General features: G+C 33.9%; 2 protein-coding genes across 4 annotated transcripts in view; one reads left to right on the top strand and one right to left on the bottom strand.

Moving 5' to 3' along the window:
* Positions 1-22,296, bottom strand: part of LOC115441365 (calcium release-activated calcium channel protein 1) — a 57,306-nt gene that overhangs the window by 18,849 nt on the left and 16,161 nt on the right. For both annotated transcript variants that reach the window (XM_030166132.2, XM_030166134.2), the window contains exon 2: positions 6,872-6,944. In XM_030166132.2, coding sequence (XP_030021992.1) covers positions 6,872-6,913 — 42 coding nt within the window. In that variant the 5' untranslated portion in view covers positions 6,914-6,944. The remainder of the gene's footprint in view (positions 1-6,871; positions 6,945-22,296) is intronic.
* The window catches only part of LOC115455412 (methyl-CpG-binding domain protein 4), a 35,635-nt gene continuing 20,303 nt past the window's right edge, over positions 6,965-22,296 (top strand). Inside the window, exons 1-2 of one of the 2 annotated variants that reach the window (XR_005112105.1) lie at positions 6,965-7,310; positions 16,159-16,954. The gene's annotated coding sequence lies outside the window, so the exon portion shown is untranslated. Of the gene's footprint in view, positions 7,311-16,158; positions 16,955-22,296 lie in introns of those variants that run through there. The other variant, XM_037436631.1, reaches the window with a different exon arrangement.

The following is a 22,296-nucleotide window of genomic DNA, read 5'->3' as shown; positions in this document are numbered from 1 at the left end:
TATATAATAGATCATTAGGACACATCTAGAGCTGCCCCTTTAAGAATATCCTAAAATAACAATTAATTTGAATTTTGGATTTGAAAAATATTATTTATAGGAAACAGAATTTGTCCAAATTGTTATGACTCACTTATATATCTTCTAGACAGTATTATATTAATTTTATTTGAAACCTTTGTACATCGTACAATATGTAGGGGAGAAAGAGGCAGCTTTGGAAAAATGAAATCCATGAATTTTCCAAAGCTGCCTCTTTCTCCCCTACATATTGTACGATGTACAAAGGTTTCAAATAAAATTAATATAATACTGTCTAGAAGATATATAAGTGAGTCATAACAATTTGGACAAATTCTGTTTCCTATAACCACATCGCCGGCAGCCTACATGTACCCACCACGTGCTTCGAGGCTGCACTAACGTGCGATAATTTTTAAAGCAAATAAATTTGTCATCACTTATTAATTACGTATGTAGTCATAATCTAACGTAAAGTGTGATATATTTCCTGACCTCGCCCCTTGCAACGGGCACGCTTTTTTGTTTATTCATTCCCTCTTTTTTTCTTAATCAACACTTCCACATGGTTTGTTTATTACATTGGGGTTAACTGTTTAACATAATGAGCAATAAAAGCATAAATAACATTACCACAGTAATGCAAATAATCAAATTTATTCGTCCTTGTCATTATTATTTTTTTATTTATACGAAACACAGTTAGAAGAATATATTCTTGAAACAAGATCAAAATGAATTATGAAACAGGATACTTATTAAGGATATCGCAAAAATCTGCATTCAGTGGGATTCCCCACGGCTTCCTCAAAAGCAAACGATGTAAGACACGTCAAATGTGATTTTTGTATACTATCTTCATAAAACTGAAATAATTTTCACTTTAAGGACTTAAAGTACGATGAACAATGGAGTGTAGGGGAATATTATGTGCCAATATTAATTTTAAAAATCTATAATATTCGTTGCGTCATATCGAGAGTGAGAACTTACAATGTTAGATCAAAAGTTTAGAGAATAAAACAGCAGAGCATTCTATAACATGAAATCCTCAATAAGAGGTTAGTACGACATGCACCGAAGTTGGTTATTATTATAGTAATGCCTAGGTATGGATTCAGGTCAAGTAGCGCTTTACTCGTCTAATGCATTGTGTAGGCTGTATATCAAATAACATCTGCTTAGCAAATCATGAGCGAAGCAATGGTTATTTATAGCTTATTTTCTTACTCTGCTATAATTGAAAAATAACCAAGCGCATTAAATTACTTTTAATTTATGAAATTTAATAGTTTTTTTTTTATAGAAAATATTAATAGGTAAGTTGTTTTCAGACAGAAACTATCTGACGACTGGAAAATCAAATCTATTGCCTATTCCAATATTTCTTTTAAGACTTGTATATGCCAATTTAATTCATTTTAAAAATAAAATAATCAATTTACGCCCTTTATCCCTGGAGAGTGGATAGAATCTTAGTACAGCAAATTCTTGCCCTGTGTATACCTATTCCTTACCAATGATGCCATTAGAATCGAGCCTATCACAATATCCGTAAATAGGTATAGGTATATACTTATAGATCTTGTTAATAATGTCATAAGCCTGATAATAAAAACCAGTAAATCAAAAACCACAGAAATGTGGTTTTCTGACAATGTATCGTTAAATTAATATGGGCCATTATCAATGATGTCTATTCATTCGGTGGCACAATGCAATCTTATTTATTGTGATGGAAGTTAGATCACACAGTTTGTAGCACAAAAGGTAGCTATTTAAGTTTTGCCTATGTCATTACAGAAAATTCAAAATACCAATAAGTCACCTGTTTACAAAATAAATGAGGAGTAGGTCACAGAAATAGCAAAATAAACTTGCAACTCGGTTATAGGCAAGCAATTTTATCGGGTAAAACCGAAAATGCTCTATATCTATATGAGTAGACTATATAAGTAGAGGTGTAAATTAAAACGTTATATATACGTAACCAAATTATCATAGTTACAACATGGGTTCTATGAATATCTTGTATGTCTACAAAATCGTAACAATTCCGAATAATTTTCTAGTTTGGTTTGTGGCATAAATAAAATTTTGTCTCTGGTTTTTTCCCTCCAAATATATTGCACAAATCAACCTATTAGGTCACACTTATGAGGAAATTTCGACGGAGGGATTTTTATTTTTTGTTTTAGAAAACTTTCCTTCCTGTTATTTTGTACTTTCTACTGCTAGCACGTGTTTTGAATACGTAAGTATTATTAGTAGTTTATGAATCAATATGATAATCCACACCTGTTTGGTTTGAATGGAAGCAAATTTATACAAAATATAAAATTATGCAGGGTTACATTTTAGATTCATCGACCATATAATTATTATAATATGAAAACATAATATTGCGTTGTAAAACAATAACAAGTCCTGTATAATAAAAAGATTTACCTCGCATTGAGCAAATTAATTCGTTTTACTAGACGTACCATTACATATAGATCTATCTGCCTTTAAAATTTTCATAGACAACTTTTGGGTTCGTTCCTTGAAATGTTTCATTCAACGTTACAGCGCCAGGTATTAACAAGGAATACGTAAAGTAGAGAGTAGAACTGATCCCAAAACCTGTATTGACTCTCTTGCCGAGAGAGAGCTCTCCCGTTAAGCTTTCGTTGATTGTAGTAAAACAGGGACAGGAAAACGATGTTGCAAATTAATTTATTTGAAAATGTGTATGTGAAATTCGAGTTTTACAAGTAAGTAACCGAATATTGAAAATTAGTTGTACGAAATATGAACCTTGATTTTGATGTAACATTTTACCTATTATAAGTATACTAAGAAAGCTTTACTATTTTTTGGAAACCATTACAATTTCACCCTAATACTGCCTACTTGTATATGGTATTGATTATTTACAACCGTATTTAAATATTAAACGATTTCTGGTATTTCTTATAAACTTTTTATCAGTAGGTAAAATTAAAAAGTTATATTTAATAAAATACAATATGTCGTTGGAGGCGGAAAGATGTTGTTCCTATTTTAAATTAGTTTCTAACTGAATGGGGTCGTATTTTTCGTAGTATTTGAAGATGCAGCATAATGTAATTTGCAATATAAAAAATAAAAAAAAATACTTACTACTCATTAATTGTTATCACAAATCCATTCTTAATTCTAAATGCTCGTATAAATCACAAATCAATTTACGCAGAGAAAAATTCACAGAAAAGCCAATCGCACACCGCAAAACAATTATACAGTTTTCCCTTTGTTCTAATTGCAGTTATCGGTACGTTTCTCTTATCGAGTCTCTGCTTCGACTGAGCTATTAAAAAGTAAAGGCCACTACGATCGCGTCTAATCTCTTTGTTTAACCAATTTTAGTGCACGGATAATCACTAGGGTTGCGATTACTGAATTTATTGGATTGAATTGTTAATGTCCTATGACTTTAGATGGGTAATCTAGTTTCAGAGCCTATGCTGGGGTGAAAACCCGATTTATTGTACATCTGTACACCTAGTTATTTATTAGCCCTCATGGATGTTTATCGGATTTATACCGAAGCATCGGGTTTAATCTCAGGTGGATTGTCCACCTCTACACGTGATTAGATTAAGCAACAATATAATGCATTTGGACACAGCATGCAGGCCGCTTTTGAGGTATCCGTTTAGAAACCTTTACGGGAGATCTATGTTCAGATTGGACTTTACGTGGCTGATGATGGTAATTTTAACGCATTAGGATATGAAAAGCCTAATCTAGTTCAATAAGGTGCTTTAGGGGAGGCGTGTGTCTAGCAGTAACGTTAATAAATTTATTTATAATTTTGTTAATATTGCCTGTAGTCATTTTTAAATTATAGTACCAAATATGTAGAGGGAATTAGCATAATTAATCAAGCAAGAATTAAGTATATAATTGAACGTAACGATAAGAATTGGATGTGAATTGCTAGACGAATGCTTAGATGATAGCCCAAGTGACACAATAGTAATTAGTTTTATTAAATTACAGTATTAAAAAGTTATACAATTGTTATAACATCTTCATTTCTATGTAATTGGATGTCGAGTGGGTTTGACCCGTGGATCCACGCGACAGCGATTCCTTATAAAATCCGTGCCAATTAAAATGCTATAAATAGTAGTTTATAACGATCTAAGAGCAATTATGAATCGATGATTAATCATCACGTGTTAGGATAATAATTTAAAGGGCAATTTTAAATTGCCTCATTGAACTACGCGAATAGCACGGCGTGAGTTGTAAAGCGCGAGTAGTGTAAACCTGGGTTCAATTCCAACATTGCATCGGGAAATAATGTTTATGAAGTCTAATTTGAAACATTGGAACATGTTTTGTTGCATGCTAATTTATTTTGCATATTTTTAAAATTACGTATAGTAAGGATGTCGCAAACGCACAACCAGTTCAGTTTAGGTCCTGAACTGAGTCGGAATAAGAGATGATGGTAGACCCTCAGATCTCCAGAAAAACCTTATCGCCCCGAAGGGTCATTGCATGGCATGTGTACTGTATAGACGCAAGTACACATGATATGTAATTTATAACTTAGCACCCCGATTTTTAAATTTATGACGCTGTAACAGTCGCAGGCAGAAATAAGGCCTAATGAGTGCGAATAGAACAATAGGATTCCGTTTAGTACACGCCTGAATCAATGTTTACAGTGCCAACAGAGATAGCGTTGTTTTTCAACCACTATATTTACCGGTTAAGTTTTTCTCCAAGGTGACGATTTGTAACATCAGTTTATCCTGTGTGCAATGGAAATGAATATTACCGGAAAATAAGATAATAAAGAGAGCTGTCATTTTTTTGCAAATTATAATTACTTTGGTTTCGACAAGGAAAATTTCCTCTGCAATCTGCGAATGCACGATCTGCAATTTGCAAATTGTGATTATTTTTCTATCATTCGTTTTTACTTGTTTACTATTTATTTAAAAAAAGTATATTAAGTTAGAAGGCAACTGAAGCTTCTCAAATCAGGCTTTACTACGGCGCCGTAAAAGCTTACAGTGAAAATTGTTTCAGAAAGACCATCAAACTAATAATATTATGACAGGAGTTAACAGAACTCGGAATACCTAAGGAATACGGTTATTAAAAACATACAAAATCATCTATCATAATGAAAATTTCAATATAACCTAACAAGCGTTATTCTTTTACGAACTTTATATTTACGTACTTACATAACATAATTGATGTGCATCTGCTTATTTTATAACGCGTGTATTGAATTTCACAATAGTTAACTCTGCTTCTGAAATGGTACTTACACATTAGAGGTAAGTAGTTACTAAAATGAATGATATTAGAGACAAAACATAACATTGTGTTACATACCTCTTTATGTAAATTACTCTTGTAATGAATACGACTTTAATAACGATCAGTATACTGAACTCAACACATAAGTACTAATGTTATTGTCCCAAGTGCGCTCTTACTGGCGGGCGTTGGATGCTGTCCAAATGAAGACATGGCGACATAGTATCTACTGCTATTACTATTTATATCGTACAGGTGATTGGAAAGTGGTTATTTTGTTACGCATATACCCATATTTCAATAAAGATTTTGCTAGCGACTTCGCCTGCGTGTTCATGTTTTCTGAGAATTAAATTTATTATGCATTTTTAAGAGATACATAGCAGTCTTTATGTTAATGCAGTATTTAGTATATTATCATGAAAATGTCATTTAACTCCATTTAGCGGTACCTATAGGTATGCGTGCGAGCGAGAGCGAGATGTGTAGCGCTGAGAACTATCTCATTTATCTGGTTGTGTTTCATTGTTTTTCTGGGTGTACCTACATTGAGTAAAAAGACGCCAGAGCATGCGATTTACAAAACGTTTTTATTTTAATGACGCTATTTTTAAAAGGTTGTAGGTATTGACATTTTTCACTTACGGTCATAGAAAAATCAGTCAGACTCTACATAAAGTCAGGCGACCCAACACCAACTGCCTACTTAGATGACCCACTAATCAGTAATCAGGAATGCATAAACAAAACAGATCCCAGCCTAAAAGACTGCCCGCATTGAATAGTTACCAAAACAAAATGTTTTTATTGGTGGTAGACCTTATGTTTCAATTTTTCATAGATTTAATTATCCTATCATTGAGTTCATTATATGTCTTTTGCATCACATGTCATAAAGTAATTTTATGTAGATATACATGAATACATGTATTGTGTTTTCATTATAAAGATGCCAATGGACTCTATCTCTAGCAGCTATAGATGTCACTTTCATAATAAACTACGTAATTAACTAGTATGAAAGCGCATGCATTTTAGCGCAATTCTATATAGGAAGGTATATCACCCAAGAACAAATAGCAAGTAGTACTTGGATACTTACTTATAGGGTATGTATCTCGGATACACAGTTTTTTTTTATATGACATTTCGCAATCATCGGATACTTTTAATAAATCTACCTCATACTAAAATAACTGAAGTAGGTATATACCTACGATAGAACTTAATGCAAATGTGATTAAACAGTAATTATCTTCAAGTAGGTAAATAAACAGGGTACCTTTTAAATCAAAAGAAAGTGGAAAGAAGTAATTACCTACCTATTATTGATCATGCTAATAAAAATATCTTATTATGTAGTACCTTATAAAATCATAATATTTTACACATATAATTATAGGTAATGTAAAGTGCCTGCATCATTTGTTAGGCATCATCATCATAGGTATAAAAGGTGATATTTTGTCTAAATTAACTACGTCTATTGGCTATACATTTTTGTTATGATTGCCGAAAAAAAATTGAAACAGTGACTTACGTTGTCGGGTACCTCCAGCATATTTCTAAGGTTGTGTATCATAATGCTTCAATCTTTTTAGTCATGTCTGCATCTGTAAAAATAAAAAAATGTTTATTTGGCATATGTATAGGTACATAATTAAATAAAACTATAATTTGCTTTTAATTTGATTATTAAGTTTTTTTAGATACAACATATCGTATAAACGCTATTCCACTGTGACAGTTCCAGTCAGAAGAGTTGACACTTGCGTCTTGACAATGACAACAAATGGGAAGTTTGTTTTTAGTTTGTTTTTGTCGTTTTAATTCATTGTTTTCATTTTAATTTAGTTCATTTTGCTTTTAATACAGTTGTGAACACCTACATTAAGTGCTAGTTGACTCTCACTTGATGTCATTATGTAAAAAAACTATACGTGAAAGATTTTCCTACTAATTTGGAATACGAAGAAAAGGTAAGCCTGTACCTTTTGTTTTTATTATTTTACCATTTGAATTTATCGATACTCTTAACAAAACATTGTAAGAAAACAAATGCACTTAGTATTCGCATAATTTTAAGTCACTGTACTTTTAATTCGGATAAATTATTGCTGTTATAGCCACCAAGTTTTAAAACATTTTGTTTTCAATATTTTTGGGATAGGTAATGGTGTTTTCCTTTTATTTTATTTTTTTTAATATTATATATTTAGTGTTCTACTATAATCAGACACAGTAGTGCATAATATAATTCACATAATTCTTTGCATAAATATTTTTGTTTATACTATGACTAAAAAGTTTGGAAACCATGGTATTTATTGAACTTATTTTCAGTTTGGACTTCCTATTTCCATCTTACGTACATTTCTGGTTATGAACGGTCTAAGCGGGTAACTGATCTGTGTCATATATTACTATTGTATTCTAAATAGAGTACAGAGAAAATCTAACAAGATTAAAAATTCGTTAAATATTTATCATATATCTCATTTTATTTTAAGGGTTCTGTACCTCATAAGGAACACTTAAAGGTACCAAGTTGAAATTTAAATCAAATACTTTGGTTTTTTAGTTTTTTCAGTCACAGTTTTTCCAGCTGTGAAAAAATCAAATGTTTTTAGTTTTAGTCAACAAAATCAAAAGATTTGGTAATTCATGTTACATATTTTTTAATATTTTGTGATTCCACAAGAGAATAAAAGTGTATATGATACTTCCCATTGATATAGAATAATAAAATTTAGTGAGAAACAATATTTTGCAGCACTTAGAAAGGAGAAAATCATAAATATGTACTTTAACAATAAAAAAGTGAATTTACTACACTACAGTTGGTGCAATAACTTTGTCTAGGGTTCAAATGGTAAAGCTATCTTTGTCAAGTTTGAATTTATATACTCATGTACCTAATCTACAAGTTTGTATGGAACTGTGAGTTGAACATGCACTGGTCTGATTTGTAAAAAGTAATTTGAACTAGAAGACTGCTAAATAAGTACTTATTAATTGCACAAGTGAGGCCATCAACATGCAAAGCCTATTTCCGATGTTGCAAGCGACTATTAAGTGAGCCATGATTTGTTTGCTATGTTTACCATCACATGAGTCTAAAATATAGTATAATATAGATCTTATAATGAGCTGAATATTAACTATTTTCAATGGAAAAACAAACTGTTTTAAAGCAGAATAAAATAATTTTAGAAAATATAACTTGATTTTGATTAAGGCAATGTAATAAAAAAAAAAAATCATAGTCCATTGCGATGGATGTTTTATATATAGAAAGGGTTTTATTTGAAAATTTTATAATTTATAGAGCATGTGTAAGTGGTGAAAGAGCATAATGTAGGGTTGAATTGCACCACATAATATATTTACTGGGACCTGGTTTAGATTCGATATTTAGAGGGTACTCCTAAATCCAGAACCTAACCATTTTCTGAATATAGCTCCACGAAAAATTACCTAAAAAATCTGAGAATATAAATAAATTAGTTAAAGTAACTTGTGTTACAAACTGCTACAAACTGATTGTTTGTATTTAATTCTTTTAATTACCTCTTACAACTTTATTTAAACAAAAACATTAGCAAAACAAAATATTATTATCCGTCCAATAAACAAATGTGAAAGTTCGTTTAAATATTCCAATGATTAATAAAAGTAGACATGCTTCAATAGATGAGTATAAAATTTTCATGAGTATGAATGAATATAGTTGCCGATTAACATAATATAAGAACTCTTTTTGTCTCAATTCTTAGATATGTCCATACATACATAACATCACGCATTTATCCCCAGAGGGGTATGCAGAGGCGCAACTAGGGCACCCACTTTTCGCCAAGTATGTTCCGTCCCATGATGTGATAGGGGGCGAGCCTATCGCCATATCGGGCACAAATTCCAGACTCCGGGCTGATACTGAGCAGAAAAACCCAAATATCACTTTGCCCGACCCGGGATTCGAACCCAGGACCTCAGAGCGCTATTGTACCGGACATGCAATACAACTACGCCACCGAGGCAGTCCATGATGGGATTTAATGAGAGAAATGAGTGTTCCAGGTTGAGTTGAGACCATTAACAATTTAAATTTATTTTAAAATGATGCATTATTTTCGTTTTTAAAACAAGTATTAACTAACTATCCTACAATCTTGTTATTATATCGATACAAAATTACATGGGTAGCCTTCTCCTGTTAATCATTAAAAAAGGGCACTAAGGTTTAATATAAGACATTCTTATCAAGTAGATGTGTCACAATTGCGAGTGCATTGACCTCAAAACGTGTTTGTTTGCTATACAAATATGAATAGGCGCTCGTTAGTTGTGATGCATGCTTACCGCCTATCGTAATAGTTTTTATTAAATTAAAGGAATTGTTGCGCGTGTTTATTTTTTTTTATTGCACGACAAAGCGGTCCCACTGCACAGGTAAGTGGATTGGGGTCCAATAGAATGTCGACTGACGAGTGATGATTACCCCTCGGCAGTCGATATAATTATGCCGGACTGTTGGGACCAGAGACTGATTCCGGAATGCATCACATTTACGTGGGCCATTATAGCGGGTTTTAACACCATATGTACGGTGGACGCTATCCGAGCGGATATAAAATATATCCTATCACCAGATTATTATTATCTATTATTTTGTGTTATAATGATGTTAAGATATCTTTTTTTTAAATTGCACGGTCAAGTGACCCCACTGTACTTCTCCCTCCCTCTGCATCTACTCCTGATAAGTGGAGTAAGGTCTAGATGTCATAGTAGGGTAATTTCAAACAATGAAATGAAAAAGTCCCAGGTATAGAAATTAGGACGCTATGACCCAATGAACACTAGGCTATTCCAAATTACGACTTTTTCCGTGCGTGGTCCCAATGGAACAAGTTTGTCTTTACCGCGCCATCAATCTTATCTTGCGTTATAAATATGACGGTTTGTGTATGTTTGGATGTTTCTACGAAGACGCTAGACTGATATGGATAGAATTTAGTACACAGATAAACCTTGCCCTGGATTAACGTATTAGTTTTTGTTTATCCGAAAATTAATACAATAAACGCGAAAGCCTAAGACGTTTGTTAAAAATAAATGCAGAAGCCAGCAAGACGCAATCAAATAAAATCTGTTTTAGACATAGCAATGTCCAAATATAATTGGATACTTTTATATAGAAAAAGAACTTCCACGCAGACGAAATATAGCAACACCTAGTATATGCATATTGCTAGTTAATAGGATGTGTTTTATTTACGCAATTACATCACGGCAGGGCACGGCCCCTCCTCACTGAGGGCGTTAACATCACATGTAACCACTTTTCTTGCACAAACAAGAATCATTACAATCTCCAGGACGTACATGTCTAGGTATATGGTTGTTTATTAATATAATATAAACTGACCATTATCTGAATCATTTGTTAGAAGTTTTAATGCAGTACATTTCGGGGAGCTTATATCATGTCAGGTACAAATTCCAATCTCACGTAACTTAAATTTTCGAATCAAAACTGATCCAATCCTATGAATATGTTCGTTATACAATCTTAGAATCGAATTCATACTTTCCGGTTCACTTCTGTGGTCATCTGCCTTAGATCAACGTGAAAACCATTTATTACATAAGAATATAAAAAGTAGTGAAATTCTGTTGACATTGCATATTCGCCGGAACATTCTAGCATCTCGTTCCATGTTCCATCAGTGCAAACGATTTACGCCTTTACATCGTCGGAATACGCACTGCACACAAAGGGCTAATGAAAGTGGCCCTATCCGCTTTCTATCGAGCGATGCGTAACAAACTTGTACCGGTATTCCGTAGAATTAGATTTAGTTCACTAGTATTATCTTACTTTTCTCAGTCTTATTTTTATGTTCTAGTTTTGATTACTTACAGCATTATTTATGTAGGCATGTAACTCTATGAATTATCTGATAATGTGTTTTTTATTTGAAATTACTGGTTGTAAATCTTTTGTATGCAAAAATCCGTTTTATTAGAGTGCTCTCTTTATATTTCTTCCGGCAAGCAACAGTATACAAGCATTGCTGTGTTCCGGTTTAGAGAATATTGAAGCAAGAGTAATATCTGGATATTACGAGATATAATATCTAATGCCTCGCTATCTACTGCATTGCAGCGTTTCATAATTCGAAGCTCCAGCTCAAAGTAATTCATTGTGTTGTTTCAATTGAGTAAATACAAATGTTAACCATACATAAGAAAGTGGAGTTTTAAAGCATAAAACAGAAATATAAACATAATTCAAAGTAGATTGCTTAATAATACGATTATGCAAGGCAATGTTGGCGTGCGTAATATTTGCCGTCAGCATTTTGATACTAATATTACAAATGCAAAATATATATAAATGTATGGATGTGTTTTAGAAGTAAAAGCAGAAGTCGCTGAACGGATTTGGTTGAAATTTTACACACCGATAGACCAAGTCTTGGTTTAATATATTGGCTTTTTACCCTGGAAAAGTGCACAGAGAGCCTTTTCTTTTGGTAAGAACCGCAAGCAACACCTAATAACATAATAATCACCATACCAATACCGAAATTACACGGATCCAAACAAATCATTGATTTATCAGTTACGTGCTTCAGGTCAGTAGCGACAGCTTTCCAGTGAAAGTGAGAGGGTTTGACTGTAATTCGACATATTCGCTTACCTGTGGATGGCATAATCGATAATTGATGCTTGCATTGCATTTACGAGTTATTCGTGTTTTGGGTGTGACTGGTTTGTATTTTTGAACTACGGCACTGCGTTAAAATGTATTGGATTCTGCGGCCAAAAATTTTACTTTAAAAAGATACAATGTGGTATATTTACATGACATATCATGTACCTAATAACCTAACCTATTAATTATATTAAACGGCAGGCACTGGGTAGTAAGGTAGCGTGCCTAGGTTCAATCCCTGGATAATCAAAAGGTTAGTATTGACAAAAAAAATATCATAGCTAAGCTCGGCGAATCGTAAATGGTATAATCAAAGTAGCATTTTTGCCTTTCCGCTCGTGGCCCGAGGATAAACTTCAACTTTTTACAATCAGCGGTTTCAATTATCAATTTTCGCTTACTTTTTAATAAATCATAGTTTTCAATATACTCGTAATTGCTACAATAAGCCTCACGTGAAAACATTGAATGAATGTTCAGACATAGCAATATGAAAATTAATTAGACAATTTCAGGTTAACACTATAATGCACTATAATCAATATTTATTTGTATTCAAATATCTGACTGCCTCGGTGGCGTAGTTGTATTGCACGTCCGGTACGATAGCGCTCTGAGGTCCTGGGTTCGAATCCCGGGTCGGGCAAAGTGATATTTGGGTTTTTTGCTCAGTATCAGCCCGGAGTCTGGAATTTGTGCCCGATATGGCGATAGGCTCGCGCCTTATCACATCATGGGACGGAACATACTTGGCGAAAAGTGGGTGCCCTAGTTGCGCCTCTGCATACCCCTTCGGGGATAAAATGCGTGATGTTATGTATGTTATGTCAAATATCATTGCAATACATTATTGTTCATAACTATAATGAATGTGTAAATACAAATACTTATATACATTCTATTAACATGACACGATACATTTATATAAAATGTTTGCTTTTTAGCTACATTTTCTCTTTTATTACAGGTTCTTTATCTGCATGTCTTTGGTTAAAACATTACCAATTATTAAAGCGTAATCAATGTAATGTTACAATAAATCAAACGGCGCTCGCCGTAGCGGTATCGTCTTTTTATTCGCAACATGTTGATGTAAATGGAGTTCGATTTCCGGAACGTAACTGTTTTCGCTTGAGGTAGGAAGACGAATGAAATGAATAAGCGTAGACAGTTTTATTTTCCAATATCAAAATTATATAAGATATTTATATATGATATTAACTCTGTATTGTAATATACTGTCTCACTGCTGTGCACAGGCCTCCTCTACTACTGAGAGGGATTAGGGTTTAGTCCACCACGCTGGCCTAAAGCGGATTGATAGACTTCACACACCCTCAAAATTCAATTAATTTAAGTTTAGTATTTGATTATAATTATGCTTTTCTACTGGCATGGCAAAGCGACAATGCACCTGATTGTATATAGATTATACAGAGATTGTATATAGATTGGCGGTGAGGTAGAGCATCGATTGACAAAAGATGATTATAAACCCTCACACTAGACACAATGTCGGCCAGTGCGAATTAATTTCATACGTTTAAAATACGGAAAGGAAATAGACGCCCTACTGAGTTAATACTTGAAAGTAGCGTACCTCACCCCCTCTGACACCCAGTTTCCTAAACACAACAAATAATTATCGTAATCAAGCGAAAATTATATTCTTTACTATGGAATAAAATCTGGAAAACACATAAAAAGCGTTAAACACCATTACAAATCCACTTATCAACTCGGTTGACAGATCTGAATATGTATCCGTTTATGATCATTCACAAAGCGGCCATATATTGCTGTTCGGTGTTAATTCTGAACACGTTTGAGGGACATTAAAAATGTCATAAAAACGTGCACATATTATACTGTTTGTGTGTTATCCGTAACATTTGACCGTGTCGTGTTGGCGATTAATAGGCCGACGTTTCCATGAATGGTTTTTGTAGTTTTAAATAGGTTTCTTATGGTTATAACATTAAGGGCTCATAGGTATGATATAGAAAACATGTACTGGAAATTTTTGGAATATTCACATCGTGATAAAATATAGTCTACTTGTGTTAAGGGTGTTGCTTTATAGGTGTGTGTGAAAGGTTTTTAGTATGGGTACAGAATTTTCAGAGATAATCACCCGGGTTATAAAACTCACCAAATATACCTACCTACTTTATCTCTTTATAATGTAGTGAAACACCTATAATGATAGGAGAAAGCTATCAAAAATCATAGTTTATATGGATAGCTCATAAGGATTTTAATAACTGTAAAAAATACCGTCCAAATTATAATTTTATAACATTTTTGTAACTGTTTTTTTATTACTAAAATGGCAGGAATATTGCCTTACCGGTCTAATGGGTAGCGCATAGAGGTAGGTTAGCCGGCTAAGAGCTCAAGTTATGTTTGAAAAACATTTTTTTGCTACAGGCTGCAATTGTAGGCATAAAAGTAGTTGAACAAATTCAAAATTTTAAAACGCTTGAACGCTCCAACTTCAATGGAAATATAAAAAATTTAGTGAAGAAAACCGATTTTAGACGAAAAGAATTGAAATTTTCAATTTGTTTAACTATTTTTCTGGTTGATGTACCTACTACCTAATTCTATCATGGTGAGAAGGGATTTTATGTTACATTTTCTTAAAATATGTATGTATATTCATTCTTATTGTATGCATATTTGATATTTCTTTTATTATATTTTATTCGTTAAGGCGATACCTCAAGGTCCATTTTCATACATTTCGTTTCGCCTTTAATCTGGGTAACTAAACAAGTATTGGCAAGTAAAGAATTTAAATTCACGTCTAGCTAGTGATTAGTTCTCGCAGTTGAAAGAAAAATGTAAAAATAATTAATAATCATGGCATATCATATTTCTGCCTTTAAAATTTCGTCATATTAAATTTATTTATGAAAATGGACCTTGAGGTATCGCCTTAAGATGAAGCCAAACTTTTTGCACAAAGCATTGGTTCTATTGGCATATGCAACATAACAAAGAAGAAAAATTAAGACAATAATAACAATTAACATAATTTATAAATAAAATTAGCATATGATTATAGATAGTATTATATATTAATACTAAATGAATTAAGTAAAGAGAATAATAAGGTATTCTATGTAACGTTGCTAAATAATTTTAAATGTTATCTCTATGCAAGATTTAGTAGGACGCATAGCATCGCAAATCTTCACTATCTTTAAGGTTAGTTAAACATATTCCCTCAAACAGTGCGGAAGATTTATTATGTTACTGATAATATAATAGGGATTACCAAATTTATAAAAAACGTTTTAAACGTAGACAGTGAGATTTTAAGAAAAAAAACAAGGTACGGTCCTAGAGTTTTTAATTCAGATGCGGACTTTTTTAATGCGTATGATAGAAATTTTGTTTTTAAGAATATGCCGTTTAGAATAAAGAAAATTGGTATTCAGTTGCATTATAGTCGCTTTCGAAGTTTCTTAAAGCTTATGGTAGAAGACTGGGTAAAAGTGAATTCCTTTGTATAATAATTGTATATTGTCTGAAAATATTTTTTTATAAATATTAAGTTAGCAAATTCTTACTAGAAGACCAGGAGGCGTAGTTTAGCTGCAACTATAACGTAGGATTATATCCTCTTTGGTTTAAAATGGCCAGCTCGCGCTGACCATTGCGTCGTCGATATATTTGTTTTAGCTGTCATTAATTAATTGTTGAATCGGACGGACGTTCACAATCTTTTCGCTAGCTATTTTTGTGTTCTTGATTATTTGTTAATTTGATACAAATTATTCTCTTTTGTAAATTAGTACAGTTTTTGTTATAAGTAATAATTACTATTTTAGTTATATGTTAATTTTTCTAATAAATAAATGTAAAAACCCTAAATTCAGAAGTGGGATTGTGCCACATTCTGACGCCATTTTCTAAGACGTGTATAAAATTTAAATTCTTTGTTTTTAATCCCTACTTTCTTGTTTGTTCGCCATGCCGAATATTAAAATTAAAAGTGGAACTAGGAGTCGTGAACGTTCTTCCGTTTCGAGAATTGAGCAACAGCTTGAATCTGTAATTTCTAGATTAAATGCGTTTGAATAAAATGATTCCAGGATTCACAATGCAGATAAAATTACTGTGTGTGCTGAGGTGACTTCGCGTGCACTGCAGCTACCCGCGTGACAAACCGCACGCTCGCTTACACCACCGATGCCGTGCGGGCCTGGAGGACCTGAGGCTGGAGGTTCACTACCAGCAACGCCTAGCAATGTATCCCGCGCATGTAGCGTGGATGCGTGCGTCGCCTTCCACCACCGAAGGTGTTATGAATGAGGTGACAAATAAGCTAATAACAGTCATCAAGGCGCTTAACCCGGTAAGATCCAATCAAATATTTATTTCGAATTTTGACCCATCCTTACATAATTTTAATGTGTGGTGTAATGAGGTAGAACATCTGCAAAATATTAACCGATGGGACGACCGTGAATGTTTAGCACGTATAGGCCTTTGTCTAAAAGGTGATGCTCGTATCTGGCTTAATGAGTGGACAACTAATGATCGCTCTTGGTCGAATTTCAAACGAGAGTTCCAATCATTGTGCCCGCGTCGAGTAGATATTGCAAATATTCTTATCGAAGTTCTATAAACCGATTCAGATCAGTATTTCACATATGCTGAATATGCTAGACGTTCGTTACTTATTTAAGAATTGTTCGGGGTTAAGTGAGGAACTAATTTCTGCGATTATAGTGCGTGGCATAACTGAGCCTCAAATCCGGTCAGCTGTTATGAATAGGAATTTGTTACCTAGTGATATAGTTAACTTTTTATCAGTTTATATGAAACCTTATTCGAAGGCACAGATCAAAGCACGTTATAATAATAATCCTAACAATAAAAACTATTCGCACAAAAGAGATTATTCAGGTGCTAAGTCAAAATGTTTTATTTGTGGGGAGTTTGAACATAAACAGACCACTTGCTCTAAACGTTTTAAACAAAATGACGAATCTGATAAAAATCAGTTGTCAACTTTGAAGCGGTTTTATACAGATAGCTCAGTATCAAGGTCTGAACCGTGTGGTTTTTTGCAAAAAGATAGGTCATAAGGTCATATTGAATCACGCGGAAAATCTAATGTTATTTTTATCGCGAAGCTGTAAATGAATACAAGTTTAATGATATTGCAACTGCAATGATTCAAGGGGTTCCTGTAGATATTCTTATAGACAATGGTTCTCAAATCTCTTTAATAGCGGAATCGGTAACCAAACATTTTCAGTGTACCCAAACCACTCCTTTTTGTACATTGCGTGGTATTGGAAGTGAACATATTGAGTCTAGCTTTTCTACCACATTAACTGTTGAATTTTTTGAGATTACACTTGAAGTAGATTTCCACGTGGTGCCCGATCAATATTTCAGTATTCCTGTAATACTGGGTACCGATGTACTTAATAGAGAGGGTGGGGTCTATACCCGAATGCGAGGTGCTCAAAGTTTAACGTGATCCAAGTCAGTTTTTGATGTACAATTAGTTGTGCATCAATTCAATATTAATACTTCTGTTATTGGTATTGAGAGGGAGCAGTTACTTTCTGTAATTAATGAATTTTCTAATTTTTTCGTTACTGGTACAACCATTACTACTGTTACCACTGGATCAATGCATACTCGGTTGCACAATAAAACACCCATAGTGTATAGACCATACAAAACGTCCTATCATGAGAAAATACGAGTCCAAGAGATAGTTAAAGATTTGCTCGATAAAGGGATAATTAGAGAACCGGAATCTGAGTTCTCTAATCACATTCTTCTTGTGAAGAAGAAAGACGGTAGTGACAGAATGTGTGTGGACTTCCGTGCATTAAATGCAATTACTGTTAAAAATCGCTATACGTTAACACTTATTAAAGACCATATAGATCGTTTTTGGGCAAGGCCGTCTATTTTACTAGCCTTGACATGGCTACAGGCTTTCATCAAATTAAAATGGATAACGATTCAATTCAATGTACGGGCTTCGTAACGCCTGAAGGGTATTGCGAGTATCTTAAAGTGCCAAGTGCCATATGAACTTGGCAACGCCCCTGTCGTATACCAACGTATGATAAGTAATACTCTGCGGCTAAAGATTTCTTATGTTTACGCAGAATGAGCTCACCGTGTCTTGAAGTCTGGCAGCCGGTCTTTTGGGTTCCGATTTAATTAAATGTAGAACTGGATCCCAGGCTTGTGCAAGCTTCCAACCATCTTCCCTATTGAACTCTACGACCTTTTATTGAAACTGGCAAGGTGCTTGTATATATCCATGATGTATTAGTGCCAAGTATGACGGTCGAGGAAGGTTTGCAAACTCTCAGAGAGGTATTAAGGACTACTGCAGGTTTTTCCAATAAATCTTAAGAAGTGTACTTTTATTACGAAGGAGATTGAATATTTGAGTTGCACAATAAGTTTCGGTCAGGTAAAGCCGAGCGCGTATAAAATCGAAGCTCTAGTTAAATCTTGTATGCCTAACAATGTTAAGAAGGTGAGACAATTTTTAGGTCTTGCTGGAGATACATACCTGGATATTCATTGCGAACGGGATGTATCGCTAATCTAATCCGCAAAGGTGTGCAGTACCAATGGAGGTGGAAACTGCCCATTTAACAAACATTTATATGTTCTAGGTATCATCGACAGCCCCTTTTGCAGGGAATGTCTGTCGGATGACGAAACAGCCTCCCATGTTATCCTGGAATGCGGAGGTGTAGCTGCACAGCGGGCTGAAATCCTCGCTACACCGGGGGTCACTCCGAGAAGCCTGTGGAGGAGTCATGAAGATCCTGCGCTTCTGGAAGGAGTGGGGCTGGCTAGACCCAGAGCCGGCATTCCGCACAAAACGGCCCGATCTACTAAGCGCTAAGTGTATTTCGAGTATCCCGAGGGCTCTACTCATAGTGTAATGCATCCTGCGGGCTCTGCATTTGTGGTACGCTCCGCACCCAAGGGGCGGCGGATGTAGTACTGATAACGCACCCTGAGGGCTCTGCGTTTGTTGGGTGTACATCCCGAGGGCTCTGTACATCCGTATTTACTAGTAACCTGAGGGCTCTGCTAGTGTATTTTGAGATAACCTGAGGGCTCTGTCTCTAATTTGCGTTTCTTGAATTGTATATCCTGAGGGCTCTGTACATTCATATTTACTAGTAACCTGAGGGCTCTGCTAGTTTAGTTTTGAGATAAACTGAGGGCTCTGTCTCTTACTCTGCGTTTCTTGAATTGTATATCCTGAGGGCTCTGTACATTCATACTATCTAGTAACCTGAGGGCTCTGCTAGTTTAGTTCTGAGATATCCTGAGGGCTCTGTCTCTTACTTTTTAACCATTTATTGACTGACTTCTCTAATATATAAAAATGTGTTTTAAAGGTGATGAGGATGAGATCGAAGATCACAGAACGAGTGGAAGCAACGTTGAAAGTTCGTTGCAAGAAGTTGGGTCCATGTTGACAAGTTGCAGCGGTCATCCAGCCCAAACCACAATACGGGCGAGGACGCACCTTCTTCAGGAGAGGCCGAGTTAGCAAATTCTTACTAGAAGACCAGGAGGCGTAGTTTAGCTGCAACTATAACGTAGGATTATATCCTCTTTGGTTTAAAATGGCCAGCTCGCGCTGACCATTGCGTCGTCGATATATTTGTTTTAGCTGTCATTAATTAATTGTTGAATCGGACGGACGTTCACAATCTTTTCGCTAGCTATTTTTGTGTTCTTGATTATTTGTTAATTTGATACAAATTATTCTCTTTTGTAAATTAGTACAGTTTTTGTTATAAGTAATAATTACTATTTTAGTTATATGTTAATTTTTCTAATAAATAAATGTAAAAACCCTAAATATTATATAATTAAATATTCATTAATAATTTACATTAGAAACTGCACTAATGTCATCATTTGACAAAGTATTATGCACACTTTTAAATGTCAAACAGCTAATTAATTTGACTTTTTCTAGAATTATAATATTATGTATTTTATGTAAAAAAGACTGTTGCTTTTAACATGAAGTGCCTCGCAGTTCCTTGTATGGTAGAAGGCTGAATATAGTCACATAATTCTACAATAACATTAATTTTAAATTGTCATGATTAGTAAATGTTCATTATAAATTGTTCCTTGTGTCAACGTTTTTTATTCATGATAGGTGGTGAATGGCTCATGTTACTTGTAAAGGCGTCCGTACGTCGTGTCAGCAATATAAGTATTTCTACTGGTAGTTGGCAAAAATTATATATAACTACATACAAATTTTACTCTTGGCTCCGACCGCGAGAAAGAGTTTTCCGGGATAAAAGTTTTTGACTTAGTCCCGTGCAGACAAATGCAACGGGGACTTTTTTTTTACTATACGTAAGGTACGCAGGAAATATAGTGCACAAGTGTGTGCGAAATAACTAGGTGCACTCTTTGTTCCTTCAGTCTCATTTAGGTCCTGATCGTTCACAGTAACTTAGACTCGATAGTCTTATACGAGTCTAAGACTGGTCTGGAACACTGAGGTCTCAAAGCTTCCCTATATATAGCTTCTCATATATCCTGTTAATATTATAAAATATTCTTTAGGTACATAGTGTATGTTTGTAATTATTAATTTCTAATGCGAACCACGAAACGAAGTTGGCATCAAAAACCTGTGCTGTGCCAGAGGGAAGGAAGTGTATGCATTTACGTGAATTGCATTTCTTGTTCAGTATGGCAGTTTCTTTATCGAACTGTCATAAATAAGACTAGCATTTAGTATCCCCAAATTGCATATGCATAGATATAATTTTGACTTTATAAACAATTTCTGAATATAAAATTATTTTGCAATAACTTTGTGAGAAGAATAATCTTATTTTCAATACCTAATTTCTAAAATTCAAATGTACATATTATGTAGACATCATTGTTTTTTTCAATATCTTATCGCGGTTGAACGCTTTTTGTCTTAAAACCTTTTCCTTATATGATATTGTGTTTAAGTATATTGGAATCGTATAAAATTTTGTAAACTTGTTTTTAATAGGATGTGATCATTTTTCCCTGTCGTTATTCCACCACTACCTGCTTGAAGTTAATCTTCAACAATTTTTACCCTTTAGTAATATTTTGTGACTGACCAAAATATCCGTGCGGTGTTTCCAATACCTGCACCTAAATTAGGTTTTTTGAAATGCCGAATAACTTCATAGGTAATAAGGTATAAAATATTAAAACAATTCTATGATGCCATGAATAGTTTTGAGATGTCTCTCTCTCTCTCTCTCTCTCTATTGACTCACTATAATCTTCGACCTGCCCCAACTTGATAATCCACATAATTCATTCAAAGCAGATATGACATGTTTACAAAATTCCGTTTCTTTTTAAACACGTCTTGACAACAGAAATGTAATTTAGCCAGAATGGACATGCGGCCAGCACACGTGACCCACCGTGTCGTGATTATGCGCTTGCGACTATGTGAATTATTCTCGTGTATGTTTTACAATTTCTGTTATTTTACATAGCTGTATTGCTATTTTCATGTTAATAATTATAATGCGCTTAGTGCAGATCTATTTGTGTCATTGTTCGATTACCTGAGCTCTTTATTGTTGCTTATGTAATATTTAGTTATGGCATTGGTTTGGTGGTGTGCATCTGTGAACTGTTAGCGGGTTCTATTACCGAGTTACGTCTAGTGTCACAATATGCTAAGCTAGCAATTTGATAATTCTAACCAGATATTATAGTTAGAAATATCACAACTAAAAAAGTATTCTTTGAATCTAATAATTAATCTTTGCAAATGAATTCCGATGATCAGAAGAAGTCTGTACGAACTCTAGAACTGAGTTAAATTAAATTACTTAAATTAAAGATTGTTAACCATTATAATTAGTTGCATCATCGCTAAAAATACATCAAGTAGATATAGGTGTTAAAAAAAAACATTAGCTAGATTTTATTTATGCATCAAGACTTATTATTGTAAATTATATAACATTATGTGTATAGGTATAACAAAAATTATAATTGTATGCCTAGAATAATTTTGTTCCTTTATGTTTTCCGTTTAGTGTTGGTTAGACTGGACTCCTTTCAAGAAGTAATCTCCCGGATTGAAACTAAGATAGGCCAGTTATTTGTCAACCTGAGGCGTCTAATTATACTAATTATAATTGTATGCCTAGGATATTTTTTTTCCTTTATGTTTTCCGTTTAGAGTT

This window comes from Manduca sexta, chromosome 9 (genome assembly GCF_014839805.1).
Source record: "Manduca sexta isolate Smith_Timp_Sample1 chromosome 9, JHU_Msex_v1.0, whole genome shotgun sequence".
Lineage (NCBI taxonomy): Eukaryota > Metazoa > Arthropoda > Insecta > Lepidoptera > Sphingidae > Manduca > Manduca sexta.
This window is presented reverse-complemented; position numbering and strand designations above follow the sequence as displayed.